Source organism: Pogoniulus pusillus, chromosome Z (assembly GCF_015220805.1).
Source record: "Pogoniulus pusillus isolate bPogPus1 chromosome Z, bPogPus1.pri, whole genome shotgun sequence".
NCBI lineage: Eukaryota > Metazoa > Chordata > Aves > Piciformes > Lybiidae > Pogoniulus > Pogoniulus pusillus.
In genome coordinates this window covers 23,989,514-24,004,830 of record NC_087309.1, presented here as the reverse complement: position 1 = coordinate 24,004,830, position 15,317 = coordinate 23,989,514, and the positions used below count along the sequence as shown (strand labels likewise).

Below are 15,317 nucleotides of genomic sequence, written 5' to 3'. Positions count from 1 at the left end.
GATGGTGGGAAGAGGCAGGGAGAAAGGACAGGAGGACAGTACATCATTAGTTTGCATGACTTAAATCCAGTAAATACATCAGTCATAGGAAAAATATGTGACTTACATTTGATTTCAAGGTATCTGGACCATGTGAGTTGGCATCCCCTTCAAATTGTTGTAGCCTGTCCAGATGCTGCATCTACAAGCAAATAAATAAATCTTACCCCAGCAAAACAGGCACACCCTTGTATGACATGAGATGCACTAAATCAGACATTGTCCTTTCACTGTGTCCAATGGAGGGTGGGAACTCATATCCTGCAGCAGGGCAGTTAAAATAATCGATGACTGCGTGTTCAATCTCCAGAAAGAAGAGGGAGGGAGAGTAGAAAAAAAGAGGGAGGGAGGAGAGGAAGGGTGTGGTGGTTAGGGATGGGGGATGGGAAGTGGGAAAGGTGCTGATTTCAGCCCTGTAGCGTCAGGATTGCGTCAATTTAGGTTTCAACCACGTCTTCAGTCTCAGAGCAGAGCCAAAACAGGAAAGAGGTTGCAAACCGCTGTGCAAAGGGGAGGATCAAACCTTCCCCTCCCCCACCTCCTCCAGTCCTCTCTCAGCCTCCTCCATCACCTTCCCAGCACTCGTGTCTACAGGTTTAGATTTTGATTGTTCTGTTTTGTTTTGTTTTCATTTTCTTCGTTAAAGAACATAAAAGAACGGGGGGTGTGTGTGTGGGGAAATCTAAACAAACCAAACCTGTTTTGGAAAAGACGTTTACTCCGCCGCTGTGAGAGCAGAGAGCCGGGGGAAAGAAGAGCAAGACGCCTGACACCCGAGGAGGAAGCTTCGGCACCCCGGACAGCACCTCCAGTACCGCCGACAGAGGATCCATCACTGCCGGGAGCGTCTCGGGCGTCACCACCGCGAACGCCCCCAACATGGCTCCGATCGCGGACAGCCGGCAGCAATTCGGTAAGAGGGTCCCGGCCTCAACTCCCCACCCCGCGGGGCCGAGGGCTGCTCCCCTCCCTGGGAGAAGTGCAGGCAAAACAGCCTTTGCTGAGCCACCCAGCGCCTCCCAGCCCACAACTTGCTGGGAGGAACCCTATTTTCCCCAGCTCATTTCGATCTCACAAGTTGTATGAATTTGTTTTATTTCCCTTCTCTCTTTCTCCCTCCCTAACTGTTCCCCCCAGGTAAAGCAGCAAGAGAGGAGAGGTTTGGTAGGTTTCGAATGAGAGAGGTTTAAAGTTGTTTTCTCTGTTTTGGTTAAAAGTAGTGTGGCTTTAGAGTTGTATCATATAAATGCATGCTGTGCCACAGAGAAAATCTTTGTTCAAGCTTCTTTTTGGAATAACTGTTACGGGTTTGGTGTTTGGTTTTGTTGTTGTTTGCTTGTTTGTTTTTGTGTGTGGGGGTGGTGGTGGTTGGTTGGTTTGGCTAGGTTTTATTTATTTGTTTGGTTGGTTTCTAGTAATTAAAGATTTGTCAACCATTAGTCACAGTGAAAGCTACACTAGTAAAGGACAGTACTATGAAGATGAAAAACAGAAACTCAGTCTTTTCAGTTAAACAGATGAATCTTAACCAGTCTAGGTTAATAGAGAATAACAATAAAAACAAACTTTCCATTTTCTCTGACATTCCTTTGTCATTTCTACATACTAGATGTAAGGTGTGATGCCAGAAGTTTCAGAAGCAGTCATTTTTGTACACTTATAAATTATATACATAGCTTTACTCAGAAAAAAACAGAAAGTAGAAATGTTTCTTAACTCTACTTTATAAATGTTGACTCTACCCTAGATTATATTTGCATTAGCAGTGGTTTAATTCAAGGATCATCTGACTGACTTAAGTGAAGTGACAGATGTATATCACATAATTGAAATAATAACATCTCCCAAAATCAATAGGGGAAGCTTCCTATGAATACTCTGTCTTGAATGTTAATCCACTGACTTACATTATGACAGCAGTAAAAAATTCAGATTGTCACAGAGTTAGTTGTAAATACAAAGCCATTTTAGTTACCCTTTCATCTTCTTACCTACCCCACCCATTTCATGTTCCTAACCACACTTGTATTGTCGTTGTCATGTTTATCTAATTACTTATTTAAACACTAAATGGATTCTACCATTGCTTTCTGTAGTTACAGAATTAAAATTTAGTGTGGTATGTATTGCTATAAAAAGTCTATTATCTCATGAAAAAAGTATTATAAATGTGAAAATTATTCTTAAATGCTATTAAAGTGTTCTGATTAGTTTTCTATTACTTTTTGCTTTGTACCTTCATGCTATGTATATTTAAATGTCTGTAGCCCAGAGAATTCTTGAAACTCAAAGCCATGTGCTTGTCTTAGGAGAAATTCTTTTTGGTTAGGTGCATAATGTTCAGTCATTCTACTAATTTCATAAAATTAAATATGTAGACAGGTAAAACTTATAGGCAAAGTGACAGGGATATTGTGAGAAGAAAATAATAACCAGGCCTGATCCTTTAGGTTCTGGAACACTGTGTCCTACTTTATGCTGATAGTATCATGATTTTAGTTTTTTTTTTTTTTTAAATCATCTCACTAAGATGAGAAGATGCAGTAGCAGCACATCTTTCTTCCTCTTTTGTACCTGAATGAAGCTGATTTAGTAATACATAGAGGGGAGTAGTTTTGTTTTCCTCATGCTCTGCTAATCATTTGTGAGAGAACCAGAACAGTTACACAATCATCTTTATACACAGACAATGTCACTCGATTAATATTCTACTTGTCTTCCACTGTTGCAGGGAATAAAGATTAAGTTCTGATTATTACATTGCAGAAGGTTTAAACTCACTTAGTAATGTTACTTTCAGGCAAAATTGGATTTCCAATTAGTTGTTCTCATTTACCCTTCGGTGCATGCTTTGAACGGCTAATGATACTCTGTATGTAACAAATATTTCCACATGACAGCTGAGGTTGTGCTTGTTTTTCTCTTTATTGAGATAAGTATAGCATTCTTATTAAGATAGAAGAGAACTATGTTTTAATGTTTTTCATATATACTCCTAAAAAGTAGTGATCCTTCCTGGAAATTCACCAGAGATTTTATTGATACTGTTTTATATGCAAAGCTTGGTGGTAATCAATGATAAAACTAATAGTTTGCTCACCGTTAGTCTCACATAAGACTGCCTAACATTACATCTATCTGGAAAGGACACTTGGTATATTATTATTTTGATTTTTTTTGATAGAACTTTTTTCTGTAAATTATTGAAATTCCCATGGAAACTGTTGAGTTTTATAACTTCCAATTAAACCCATTCTTTTCAAGAAATACCTCCAGACAATTGTGGAATCAGACCATTAAAAAAAAAAAAAGTGTTAATTGAGTGCATGACGTGTTCTAGAAAAGAGTATGAAAAGCAGATGATATATCTATAAGTAATGCTTGTTTCGGAATCTCTTATCTAAACAGTAAAGCCCCATAAAGTCAAAATTAATAGTCTTTTGAGAGTTGGTGTTTCTCATAGGCATAAACTCACAAATTATACACAGAAAGATGAGGTAGTTGAGCAATTACTAATGGTTTTTACTATTAGGATGAAAATAGTATTTTTCTCCTATACACTATGCATGGAAAAATCCTAAGATAACAAGCATGCCTAACGGGACTACACAGTCATACCTGCAGGTGGCAAGCAATATGTGTAATGCAAAGCATTTCCAGTCTGTCAATTCTGATGCAATTTCCATCTCTTACTAGTTTGTTTTCTTACATTTTTACTAAATCATTATTTTATTAAATATGACACTGAGTCCAAGGCATTGCTACTTATGTGTTTATTGCTATTTATTTGCTTTGCAGATGAAATTCCTGCAGTGGTTGGGATCTTTAGTGCATTTGGCCTTGTTTTCTCTGTCTCCCTTTTTGCTTGGATTTGCTGCCAACGTAAATCTTCCAAATCCAGTAAGACCCCTCCATATAAGTTTGTCCATGTTCTGAAAGGGGTTGATATATATCCTGAGAATCTCAACAGTAAAAAGAAATTTGGAGCAGATGATAAAAATGAAGAAAAGAACAAATCAACGATGCCGAAGAATTCTCTCCATATTTACCTGGAGAAGAGAGATTTAAATGGCAACTTCCCCAAAATGACCCCTAAAATTCAGAGCTCTTCAGAGCTTGAAAATTTGTCTCCTAAGCATTTTGCAGAAAGGAAAAAAGATTCAATATCTCCTGATAGTTTAAAGTCCACCATGTCCCTGTCATCTGAAGATAAACAAGACAAGCTAGGAACTCTCTTTATCTCCTTAGAGTACAATTTTGAGAAAAAGGCATTTGTAGTGAACATCAAAGAAGCACGTGGCCTGCCAGCAATGGATGACCAATCAATGACTTCTGATCCATACATCAAAATGACAATCCTACCTGAGAAAAAACACAAGGTGAAAACCAGAGTGTTGAGAAAAACCTTAGATCCAGCTTTCGATGAGACCTTCACATTTTATGGGATCCCATATAGCCAAATTCAAGACTTGACACTTCACTTTATTATCTTGAGCTTTGACAGGTTTTCCAGAGATGATGTTATTGGAGAAGTCCTCATCCCCCTTGCAGAAATTGAACTGTCAGAAGGAAGGCTGATAATGGACAGAGAGATCATCAAAAGAAATGTTAGGGTAACATTTTTTTTTTTAAACTTTAAGAGTGTTATGTTAGTGTTAGCATTAGCTGTGATTCTTGTGTAATGTTGCTGTCATCTTAGAAGAGGGAACAAGTGTCTGAGGTATTTTCATAATGGAGCTATGAGGAAACAATTATAAAAATGTAATAAAAGGACATTATCATGAGCATGTAGCAAGAAATGGCCAATATCCTAAACTCTCCTTGCTTATTCAACCTGAGTGGGACAACTAACATTAGCTCAACAGTGGTCAGTCCACACTAAATTGCTTTAAAAAGAAAGAACGCAAAAAATTATGTATCAGTCCCCTTTTCCTCCATCCTTTTTTGTGTTTGGAAAAATTATTTCTTAAATCTTACTGAAGTTACTGTAAATTTTTCACTTAAACTACATCAGTTACATAGCAGCTCCTCAAAGAGTGCAGGTAGTCTTTAGCTAAGAGATTAGAACTTCTTAGAGACCATACTGTTGATGTAATAGTATGCTTTTGCTCTTAGTGCTGTTAATACTTTGTCTCTCGAGAATTGTGACGTAGATTACAGCTCCTCTAAGGATAGTAAGATGAAGGAGAAGCTAATGATTAACTAAGTCAATGGCAGAACTTCATAGCAATAAAAGTATTTCATAGTACGTTCCCTCATTTCAGAATATAAAGATCATTTACAACCATCACTGCTGAACCACAGAAATGCCCATACATCACACACATGTCTCTTAATCTATGCCAAGGAATGTGTATTGACTTTCAATTTGATTGTTTCAAAGCTTGATGACAAATCAAATAAATGTCTACCAGCCAACATACCTGTAACTAATGCTGTTATTTTGCAATTCTCATACTATTTTACAACAACTATCACTATATCGCTGGTATTCTATTGGTAACTTACTGAGTTTACTGGTATATAAGGTGGTTTAGTTTTTCTTTTTGTTATTTATTTGTTTGTTTTCCTCTACTGTCTCCTTTCTTTGAAATAAACTAGCCTTGAAAATTCAAATTTACTCATCAAAGTCTTTGATCTCATCTTAATTTCTTGTATATTAGACAACCTTACAAAGTGTCAGTCTTTTTTTTTAACATATCTTCACAAAATTATGTTTTGCTCAAGATCTCTTTTTAATCCACTTTTTTTTTTTCTTCTCAGGATGCAGGATTTAATTTCCCTGTGAAGTTAATCTCACATTAACTTAATTTTCACTTATTTATTTTATTATTTTAATAACAAATTATATGAAAAGTCATACAGTATATTATAAGGAAATTTTGTTTCCTGTGTAAAGCTTCATAGCTACATATGTTACATTTTTTATACTATTTCAGACTGTAGAGTGATGTGATGTTTCATAAATATTCTTGTTTGTGGTTTAAAATTTGGTCAATGCATTTTTTTTTTCTTCCTTCTCAGAAATCATCTGGACGTGGAGAATTACTGATCTCTCTCTGTTATCAGTCTACAACAAGCACACTCACTGTGGTTGTTTTAAAAGCGAGACATCTACCTAAATCTGATGTATCCGGATTGTCAGGTAATGACTTTACTAATGTGATCTAAGAATGAAAAACAAACAGAAGACAGCTGAAATGCAGCATTTCAATGAGTAAAAAGATTTCCTAAATACAGAAAAGGGTGTGTTTATAATTTGAAGCCTATTAATTTTATTAAAATATTTTTTTCATATTTTCCAGGGTATGCATTTCACAAATTTGTTCTTCAGTCATGTTAAAAAAACCCCAGACATCTGTTAGCATTGCAAGCCAACAAGTTTTGATTGTCTCGAATGGAACCCATTTGCCATAAGCATGGGATATTTTTTTGCAGACACTTAAGGCTTTTATTTGTGAGAAAAATAAGTTTACATATAGAAGATTAATATTGAATGAGATCATCATATGATTTTTTTTTCTATCTTAGCACCAAGAAAAGCAATGTCTGTGATGAAATTTGCCCACTGAGCACTAACATTTATTTGGCAAAGTGAAAAGGAGGACTATGTCCATGCTAGAAGCAGTTTGATACAGAACAGATGTGCTTTATCATAAGCTGTACTTGGGCTGCACTAAGAAGCAGCATTTTTTGCCCTCTGTTCTCTTGATCCTGTGCTATTTTGAATTCAATGGAACTTCCATTGAAGAGTGTGCTGAAATTGCACTTAGATACACATAATAACGTAATAAAATCAGAGGTAGAATATCCTAAGGATAAGACAGAAAAAAATGAACAGTACACAACAAAAGACTATACAAACAGTAGCACAACTGCTGTTGGTTCTATATAGGACTAATACTCTTTAATTTCACAGGAAGAGATGGTAATTTTTTGAACCAATGAATCATAATTACTGCAGCCAAAAATTACAACATTTCTACTACTTGCACCAATTCTGGATCCAATACAAGAAAATTATGGATTACTCTCATTTACATGATGAAGTTCCCTTGATATCTTCCTTCTGATCTCAATTTTATTAATGTATAAGAAAAGGCTATACAAAAAGGCTAGCAATTCACTTTGATATAAGAGAGTATATGTAGTTTTATTAACCACCTCCAAAGTCACAGCAGATAGTGGAGGTTTAATAAAGACAACAGGAAAGCAAATTGATCTCAACAGATCAGGTCTGAATGAGTTTCATGCAGGTATGAAAAGACTTAGAAACAAAAGTGCTCATACTCTCAGAGAAGAAGCTATCTTTACAGTCCAGCACACCAAAACTTCATATTTGTCTACCTGTAACTTTTATAAAAAAATTAAAAAATTAGTTTGTTCTTTCTGCATTCCTCAGTACAATCATGTTATATATAATATGAATAAAATAATTTTATTTTTAAACATACAGGCATTCATACCTGTTGCAGAGGGGGATTTCTCAGTACCCACGCCTGTCTGGCGGAGAGGAGAAATTAATTGGGGTGATGTAAATTTTATATAAAAATATAGATTTATTAAATTCAATATTCTGAACTCTCACTATCCCCAACCACTGTATATTAATATTAAAGTTCAGTACACGGTTATGAAAACAATTTAGGATAAAATATGTACAGAGATTTGTTATTTACCTAGCAAACATGCAAACTATAAACAGAGACAGGAGTTTTCCCTATGGCTTAATACCACTTGGGATCTTTATGCTATCTGCTCAGCAGACTGGGATGAAACTCTTTCTGCTCTATGTCAGAGGTAACTTATATTACAGAGGTATTATAGCTTTTACTCACAATTCTTTATCAATTATTAATCACCCTCTGGGGCTGTGTCACAGCCTGTGCCTAGTGTCCAATTCTCCAGGGTCTCTGCTTATGGACTCTGAGGCTGGAATCTTCCCGGCTTGTGGGGAAATACTGGTTTTCTCTAACCTTTTCTCCTGGCAAGGGACGATCTCTGCCTTTGATGCTGCTGGCTTCTTCTGGATGCTGTGTCCAGGGATTCTCAGCTGGCAGGGTTTGAGGTGTAGGAGAATATCGTGCTGTCTCTGGCATGGTTCTTCACGGCTTCAGGCCACGTGTGCAGACAATCCAGAGTCTACTTCCTGGTTATCTCAGTGTCAATGGCTTTTACCAGGCAATGAGGCAATGATAGGCAGCAGGCATGCAAAGTGTGCACGGCTGCTCAGAGTCTGAGCTCAGTAGGTAAATACAATATAGGTTCTGGTCCTGACAGCACAGTAGAATGCAGATGTGCACAGCTGGTGTAGGAGGCTATAGGCTCCTTATATATATATATGCATATATATGTACAGGCTTAAATGAGCTCTGCAAGAAAGGCACGCAGGCAGGTGAGCTGCGAGTGAGGGTCAGAGCTGTGTCTGTGCCATGCAGGTGAGTCAGAGCTGAGGTGTGGGTAGGGTCAGATCACATTGTTTACCTGTGCACCCCTATTTATTGAATGTAGACCGAGATGAATGGCCTCTTTGGCCACTAGAATGACCAATCAGGTTGGCAGTAAGCCAAACCTTACCGTAATAGGCAGAAACTATTTGCCTGGACTTTCCCAAATATGGGATCACATGGACTTATCCCAGGGAGATACAAGCTGGGTGTGTGTGGGCTTACATAACCTGTTTACAACCAGGGGTCCTGGCAGAAAGACATGTCCAGGCAAGGCAAGGCATAAGCAAGCCTCCTTTCGGGCCTACAGGCTCTCCAGGACAATACCACACCTGGACACCTAGTTCCTTTGAACAGTCCTTTGTTATTTGCTATTCATCATCAAGGACAGGTTCAACATATATTTGAGTGCAATAATATGCTGAAATCTACAGCAGTCCTTACTTCCTCTGTGACTTGGCCTCTGTTAGTCCAACATAAATCTTGGAAAATCAGGAGGGTGAAAATGTATTTCCATGTGCTAAGCTAAACAATTGTATAACTCAGTCTCCTTAGGAAGATGGAGACTTGTTACTCAGAAGTTACTCCATTCTACAATCTCCTTGTTTTGCCTGACCACTGATGTTGAGGCCTTCTATGTATCTGATAAAAGTAAGACAAATAATGTAGTCTTACCCAGTAGCTGGCCTGAGGTAGCAGACAGGTAAATGTCTTTTAAATATAAAATAACAAGAATGTGAATCCACTGGTAGATATAAATTCTGAATCTTTTAATGCTTATGCGCCATATATTAATTCCAAGGCAAATGACTTTTTAACTATATTAAATCCTATTTTTAAAATGTTGTATAGTGTTTAAAAACATGTTGATAGAGCATCAAAGTGAAGATTCATGTTATTATACCTTCCTACTGTTAAACTCTTGACAGGTTAAGGAAACAAAAAACTTTTCATCATCCAACTATTTAAGTCTGATAACTTTGGCATAACATATCTACATAAAATTACATTTTAATTTTACTTTTTTTTTTAAGTAGACAACTATTCTTAATGCTAATAAGAGGATTTTTTTATACATAAACTATATAGTTTGACTAGATTCATCACCAAATATTTTGTCCTGCATCTTTGCAGCATCAGAAATGGGAAAGACGCTCACATTTTCTGAGAGAATAAATGGTAAGGTACTTGAAAGGGATTACTTTTACAGCATTCCCTAGAATTCCTCTAAAGGAAGAAACATAGCCGTTATTGAAGAAAATAGCAAAGGAATCTTGCGACAGTTGAATAATTATGAGGAGTGTGAATATTAAAAGTTGGTTAATATTTCAAAATACAGTGACTTTTCCTTCCCTGCTTCAACAGCAGTACAGCACAGATACAAAGCCAAGCATACATGTTAACAGCAAACATATATTTAAATTTAGCATTACAGGTATTGTTAATTTTTTTCAATAAAAATTGGTGGGAAAAATTTAATCAAATTAAGTGGTATTCGTAGAACCACAACAGAAGTTATTCCATTCTCTCAGTTTGAGCTTATCCTCTTCAATCTGAGGCTTTTACTTGTGTGAATCTGAATGACACAGGCTCAGGGGTGACCTTATTGCTGTCTACAACTACCTGAGGGGTGGTTGTGGCCAGGAGGAGGTTGCTCTCTTCTCTCAGGTGGCCAGCGCCAGAACGAGAGGACACAGCCTCAGGCTGCGCCAGGGGAGATTTAGGCTTGAGGTGAGGAGAAAGTTCTTCACTGAGAGAGTCATTGGGCACTGGAATGGACTGCCCGGGGAGGTGGTGGAGTTGCCGTCCCTGGGGCACTTCAAGGCAAGGTTGGACGTGGCACTTGGTGCCATGGTCTAGCCTTGAGCCCTGTGGTAAAGGGTTGGACTTGATGATCTGTGAGGTCTCTTCCAACCCTGATGATACTATGATACTGTGATACTGTGACACTCATGATTATCTCCTACTGATAGAACATGAGAAAAGCAGATCTTTGTTACCTGTAAATATGAAATGATGCTTAATTTTCAGAGTCCATTAGAATGTTATGAATTTTCATAGTGGTAGAGTTGTTACTTGGCTTAATTGAATGCAGGGCAGTATTTGTCTAATGCAAAAGACAGCTGTATTTAATCAGATGAATCACATCCTAAACTTCACTCACTATCCTGATTGCATCTTTGGTTAACTATAAAAGGAGCTTAAAAACACTAACTCAGATATAAGTCAAAATTTCAATGAGTGGATTCATCTTTCTTTTTTTGTGTGTGTGATGTAATTAGATTATCCAATTACAAAATTTACCATTAATGATCTCAAACAAATTCTAAGCAACGCTGTTCAGTAGATGATCTGTAATCTTTCCTTTCATTGCAGACCCTTATGTCAAAGTGAATCTGTATCATGCTAAGAAGAGGATTTCTAAAAAGAAAACCCATGTGAAGAAATGCACTCCCAATGCAGTATTCAATGAATTGTTTGTGTTCGATATTCCTTGTGAGAGCCTTGATGATATCAGCATTGAATTTTTGGTCTTAGATTCAGATAGAGGATCAAGGAATGAGGTCATTGGCCAGTTAACCTTGGGATCTTCAGCAGAAGGCACAGGTGGAGAGCACTGGAAAGAAATTTGTGAATACCCAAGGAGACAAATTGCCAAATGGCATATGTTGTGTGATGGTTAGCATGGGGGTTGGAACTTGAAAAACTATATACATTTCCATAAGCAAGGAGCAGCTTTCTTTCTTTGATGTGCATAGTCAAAGGCTTTTTCTTGGGGGAGAGAGCAGGAGGAATAAAAATTGGATTGAATTATCAGAACAGAAGGTAATTACATTTTCACAGTAAACAAAATAATTTCTGTTTCATTAGACTTTAAAATAATTGGATCAGATTCATATTCTTCTGGAGTTTAAAGTCTGAAACTCCTGAAGTGCTATGAATTTCAGTAAGAACAGAATATGCTTTATAAAAAAGTCACTGGGAATCTTATTACTACTATTACACAGAAAAAGTTAACCTCCTGTGGCTTCCAGAAGAAGGCTGTGAGTCTGTAAAAGTCATTGGGAAGGACCATGAATAAGAGAGGAATTCCTTCTGCTCCTCCATCTAAAACCTTCTTTTATCAAAATTCAATCTTAATCAGTATGTTTTGATTAGTCATACTTTGATCATCCCAAAGACTAAAGAAATTTTCAGCAATTTGCTTTACATGTCATGTCATATGCAACTAATTGTTTTTTTTTCTGTGTGTGTGAAAATACTGTATAATTATTTACACTTGGATTCTTGTTGGGGATGTCCCTGCTTACTGCAGGGGAGGTTGGAATAGATGACCTCCAGAGGTCCTTTCCAACCTACTGCATTTTACTATTCTATGTTTTGTTACAGTGACCAAAATAGATATTTTTTACAAATTCTTGATCAAGTTAACACATTATTTTGTTAAAAGGGCTCCTTTACGGGTGACTGTATATGTTATATAACTAGAATTCGGGATTAGATACAGCTTGCAATTTTTTCCTCTAGCAAGGATTACACATTAACTACTTCAAGCCATGGGAAAATGTTTCTGTTTAAATAAAGTAGCCTGTAGGATATTACAGTCATTGACCTTTCACCAATTATATTTTAAGCTTTTCAAGAATACTTAAAAGTTGTTTCTTCTTTTGTTTAATTAAAGAATAAATGAAATAGTGAGACAGAGAACAAAATCTTATTCTGTTATTTAACCTCACGAATGCCATTACAGTCAGTAAAATTACTCCTAACATACAAACTTCAATTTATTTTTAAACTTTTGCAGGACAGGAAACTGTGGTCACACTATAATTTAAGCAATATGGTATTAGAGAAACTATTTCAAAAGCTCATTTCACTAAAATATAAACTAATGTACATTACTGACTGTACTGAAATTTTGAATATTAAGAGAAAATATCCTGATTTCATGTTAGTGTGACATATGCATGTTTAAATTTAAATTGTTCTGGGCTGAAGAAGTATCTAGTTTAACATAACCTTGAAAATAAAGCATTTATACCTGTGAAATCTACTCTTTGTCAAGCAAGACAGATTTTTAGATTGTTACAACTATAGCACAACTGTAAGCAAATTAAGGAATATGATGGTGTTAATTGTTGACATAAGAAGGACTTAAAAAATAGAAAGCTGTTTTCAGTATTTTTGCATATATCACGTTGTCACATGTAATCCCACTGAAGTCAGTGAGGCTGGAAATTGAGGTATTGATCAACATGAGAAAAGGTAACAGAATGGGCATGCAAGGTTAAAACACACATTGGATGTCAAATTGCTTCATTAAATAACAGATTCATGTCCTGTTCAAAACTTGGAGATTTCTTGTCAACTCTACCTGTTCTCATATGGCCAAGTCATGTCTGCAGTAAGGGACAATGAAACATGAAATATGCAAGTAGACAAATAGTATTGGAAGAATTTCACTGAGGTTCTTCCAGGTTTTGTGTCAGTATTTTCTCCAGTTTTTGAGAATGTGTTTGATGTATGTTCATAAATTTCTGTAAAAAAGCATTTTCAAAATAACATAAACATGCTTTTTATGGTAATGCTTAATGTAAAAAAAGTACCTACATATTATATGCATAAAAGAAAGGAAACTTTTTTTGCTTATTTCTTTAGAAAACTGATTAACTGCTTAAGGGCTAGAGTTTACCAGCCACATTCAAGCAGAGATAATCCAAAGCCACTAATCAAAAGTAAAATACCCACAGGCTTCAGTGTGGTTTGAAATGCAATCACAGAGCAAAACTCTTCTTGTGAGTCAACCCAGCAATGTTAATGGGACCATGGATAGGGGATATATATATGATCCAATGGAGACCAGAAGAGTTTAATTCAGTACCACATAACCAAAGCTGTTGCAATTTCAAGCAAGGGAAAAGCAAGCAAACAAACAAATAAACAAATTATGCTGAAAGTGATTGCATGACAAAAAGCGGGATAGGTTGTAATTAAAACAAATGGAAATTTTGTACATTAGCCCATAAGTAGTACATTATCTCTAAAAATCAGATGACGGGACTCATGAATCTCAAATGGACATGTATTCTGACATCAGGAGAAAAAAGTCCACCTTTTTGAAGTAATGATAGATACATTTAATTTTACTTCAAATAAGTTGACACCAATTTTCTTTTCAAATTTCAATAGCAGCTTGGGGGTTAATATTTCTACCAGATAAATGGTAGCTCTTGGTGGGGGTAGAGTGTAGGGAGAGGGAAGTAAAGACACATTTATTAAATACATAATAATAATAATGATAATAATAAATAATAAACAACAACCAAACAAACCAAAAAACCTTTAAATATAATTTTGGGTTTCATTTTTAAGTAATGTTTAGCTTGGAAAATTGAGTAAAGATGATTTGTGATACATCTGTAGACCAGACAAGGCAGGAGCAAGTGTAGACCTGTACTGAGTTGAGAAATTCTACTGCTTTATAAAGTATTCAATTCTCATTGTGAATATCTTGAATTCTGTTAAGGATACTGTACTGTATTGAACATGTAAAAACTGGTGTTTGTCTAAGTAGCTTACAAAAATAATATCTCCTTAAGTGGGAGACTATTCATGTCTGGAGATCTGTTGTAACTAAATTTGCTATGGTGTTGTAACTTAATAGAAACTGCTTGAGAGGAAGCATGGTGTATGAAATTTTTGTAAGTTATTTGTGCTGGTTCTGTATGTTGTGCCATGTGTGTAACACGAGAATAAACTAATGCTTTTTTTTCATTCCATCCTCGAACAATTATCCCACTGAGGTATCTTTTCCAGAGATTTCTGTTTTCTTTGTATTTATGGTCTAAACTCTCACGCTTCTATCAACACCCTCTCACCTTGCAAAGTCTTCTTCTTCTCATGGAGCTGGATTAGACTTGTTCTTGCAAGTACTGCCGAGACATATCACATGGGCTTTATTGCTAGCTTTTTACTACATGCTTGCATTCGTCTTGAATTGTGCTGATGATAATGATAGAAAATCTGAGCCTTTCATGGACCCTACGGGAACTGACAGAAAGATGTAAAAAGAAATTAATACTGACATATTAGCTGGAAGAAGTAAAATGCAACTTGCATCACTACTGCAATCCTGGTGACATTCTATTTGTTTTCCAGAAGCAAAAAAATGTCTCAGAGACAATCACACTGCACTGCTCTTAACTTCCTTCGATGTATGGAAGTAATGTCACGCACCAGCTTGTAAGGTGAGTCTGGATGTTTACATAGATAAAGTCTTCCTTCAAATAGTACAGAAAAATATAAACTTTACTGATGTAGTCACCAAGGTTTATTAAGAACTTGGAAGGAAGAAGGCAGCTGGGCTACCTCTTGTTCTTTAATGACCCCTGTTGTAAGCCTACCACTGATTACCTAGAAGGGATCCCTAACCTTTGTCACAGAAATCAGTACCAGGATCTTCTAGATAAATTCATAAAGTGGAACATTCTCCATGGGTGTAAGCTTTCTCTGACAAGTACCTGAAGGCAGGTACGAAGTCTGAACTGCACTTTTTTTTTTCAGTGTATGCAGACAGTTTTCACAGGATCACAGGATACTACTTGTTGGAAGGGACTCAAGGAGATTATCGAGTCCAACACTCCTGCCAGAACAGGACAATACTATCTAACACAGATCATAAAGGAATACATCCAGACAGGCTTTGAAAGTCTCCAGAGAAGGATACTCCACAACCTCTCTGGGAAGCCTGTTCCAGTGTTCTGTGACCCTTACAGTAAAGTTCCCCCTTGTGTTGAGGTGGAACCTCTTTTTCTGCAATTTACACCCATT

The 15,317-nt window shown here is 36.5% G+C and overlaps 1 protein-coding gene across 3 annotated transcripts; it reads left to right on the top strand.

Moving 5' to 3' along the window:
* The first annotated feature begins 491 nt into the window (after positions 1-491).
* SYT4 (synaptotagmin 4) lies at positions 492-14,277 on the top strand. Of its 3 annotated transcripts, none has more exons than XM_064176688.1 (5): positions 492-952; positions 1,177-1,203; positions 3,838-4,646; positions 6,064-6,184; positions 10,863-14,277. In XM_064176688.1, exons 1-5 carry the CDS (start codon positions 919-921, stop codon positions 11,168-11,170), a joined length of 1,299 nt encoding a protein of 432 aa, XP_064032758.1. In that variant the 5' UTR covers positions 492-918; the 3' UTR covers positions 11,171-14,277. The 3 variants fall into 3 exon arrangements, with proteins under 3 accessions (XP_064032758.1, XP_064032757.1, XP_064032759.1); XM_064176687.1 differs by having other exon boundaries at positions 3,838-4,652; XM_064176689.1 differs by lacking the exon at positions 1,177-1,203 and having other exon boundaries at positions 3,838-4,652.
* Positions 14,278-15,317: the final 1,040 nt, after the last annotated feature.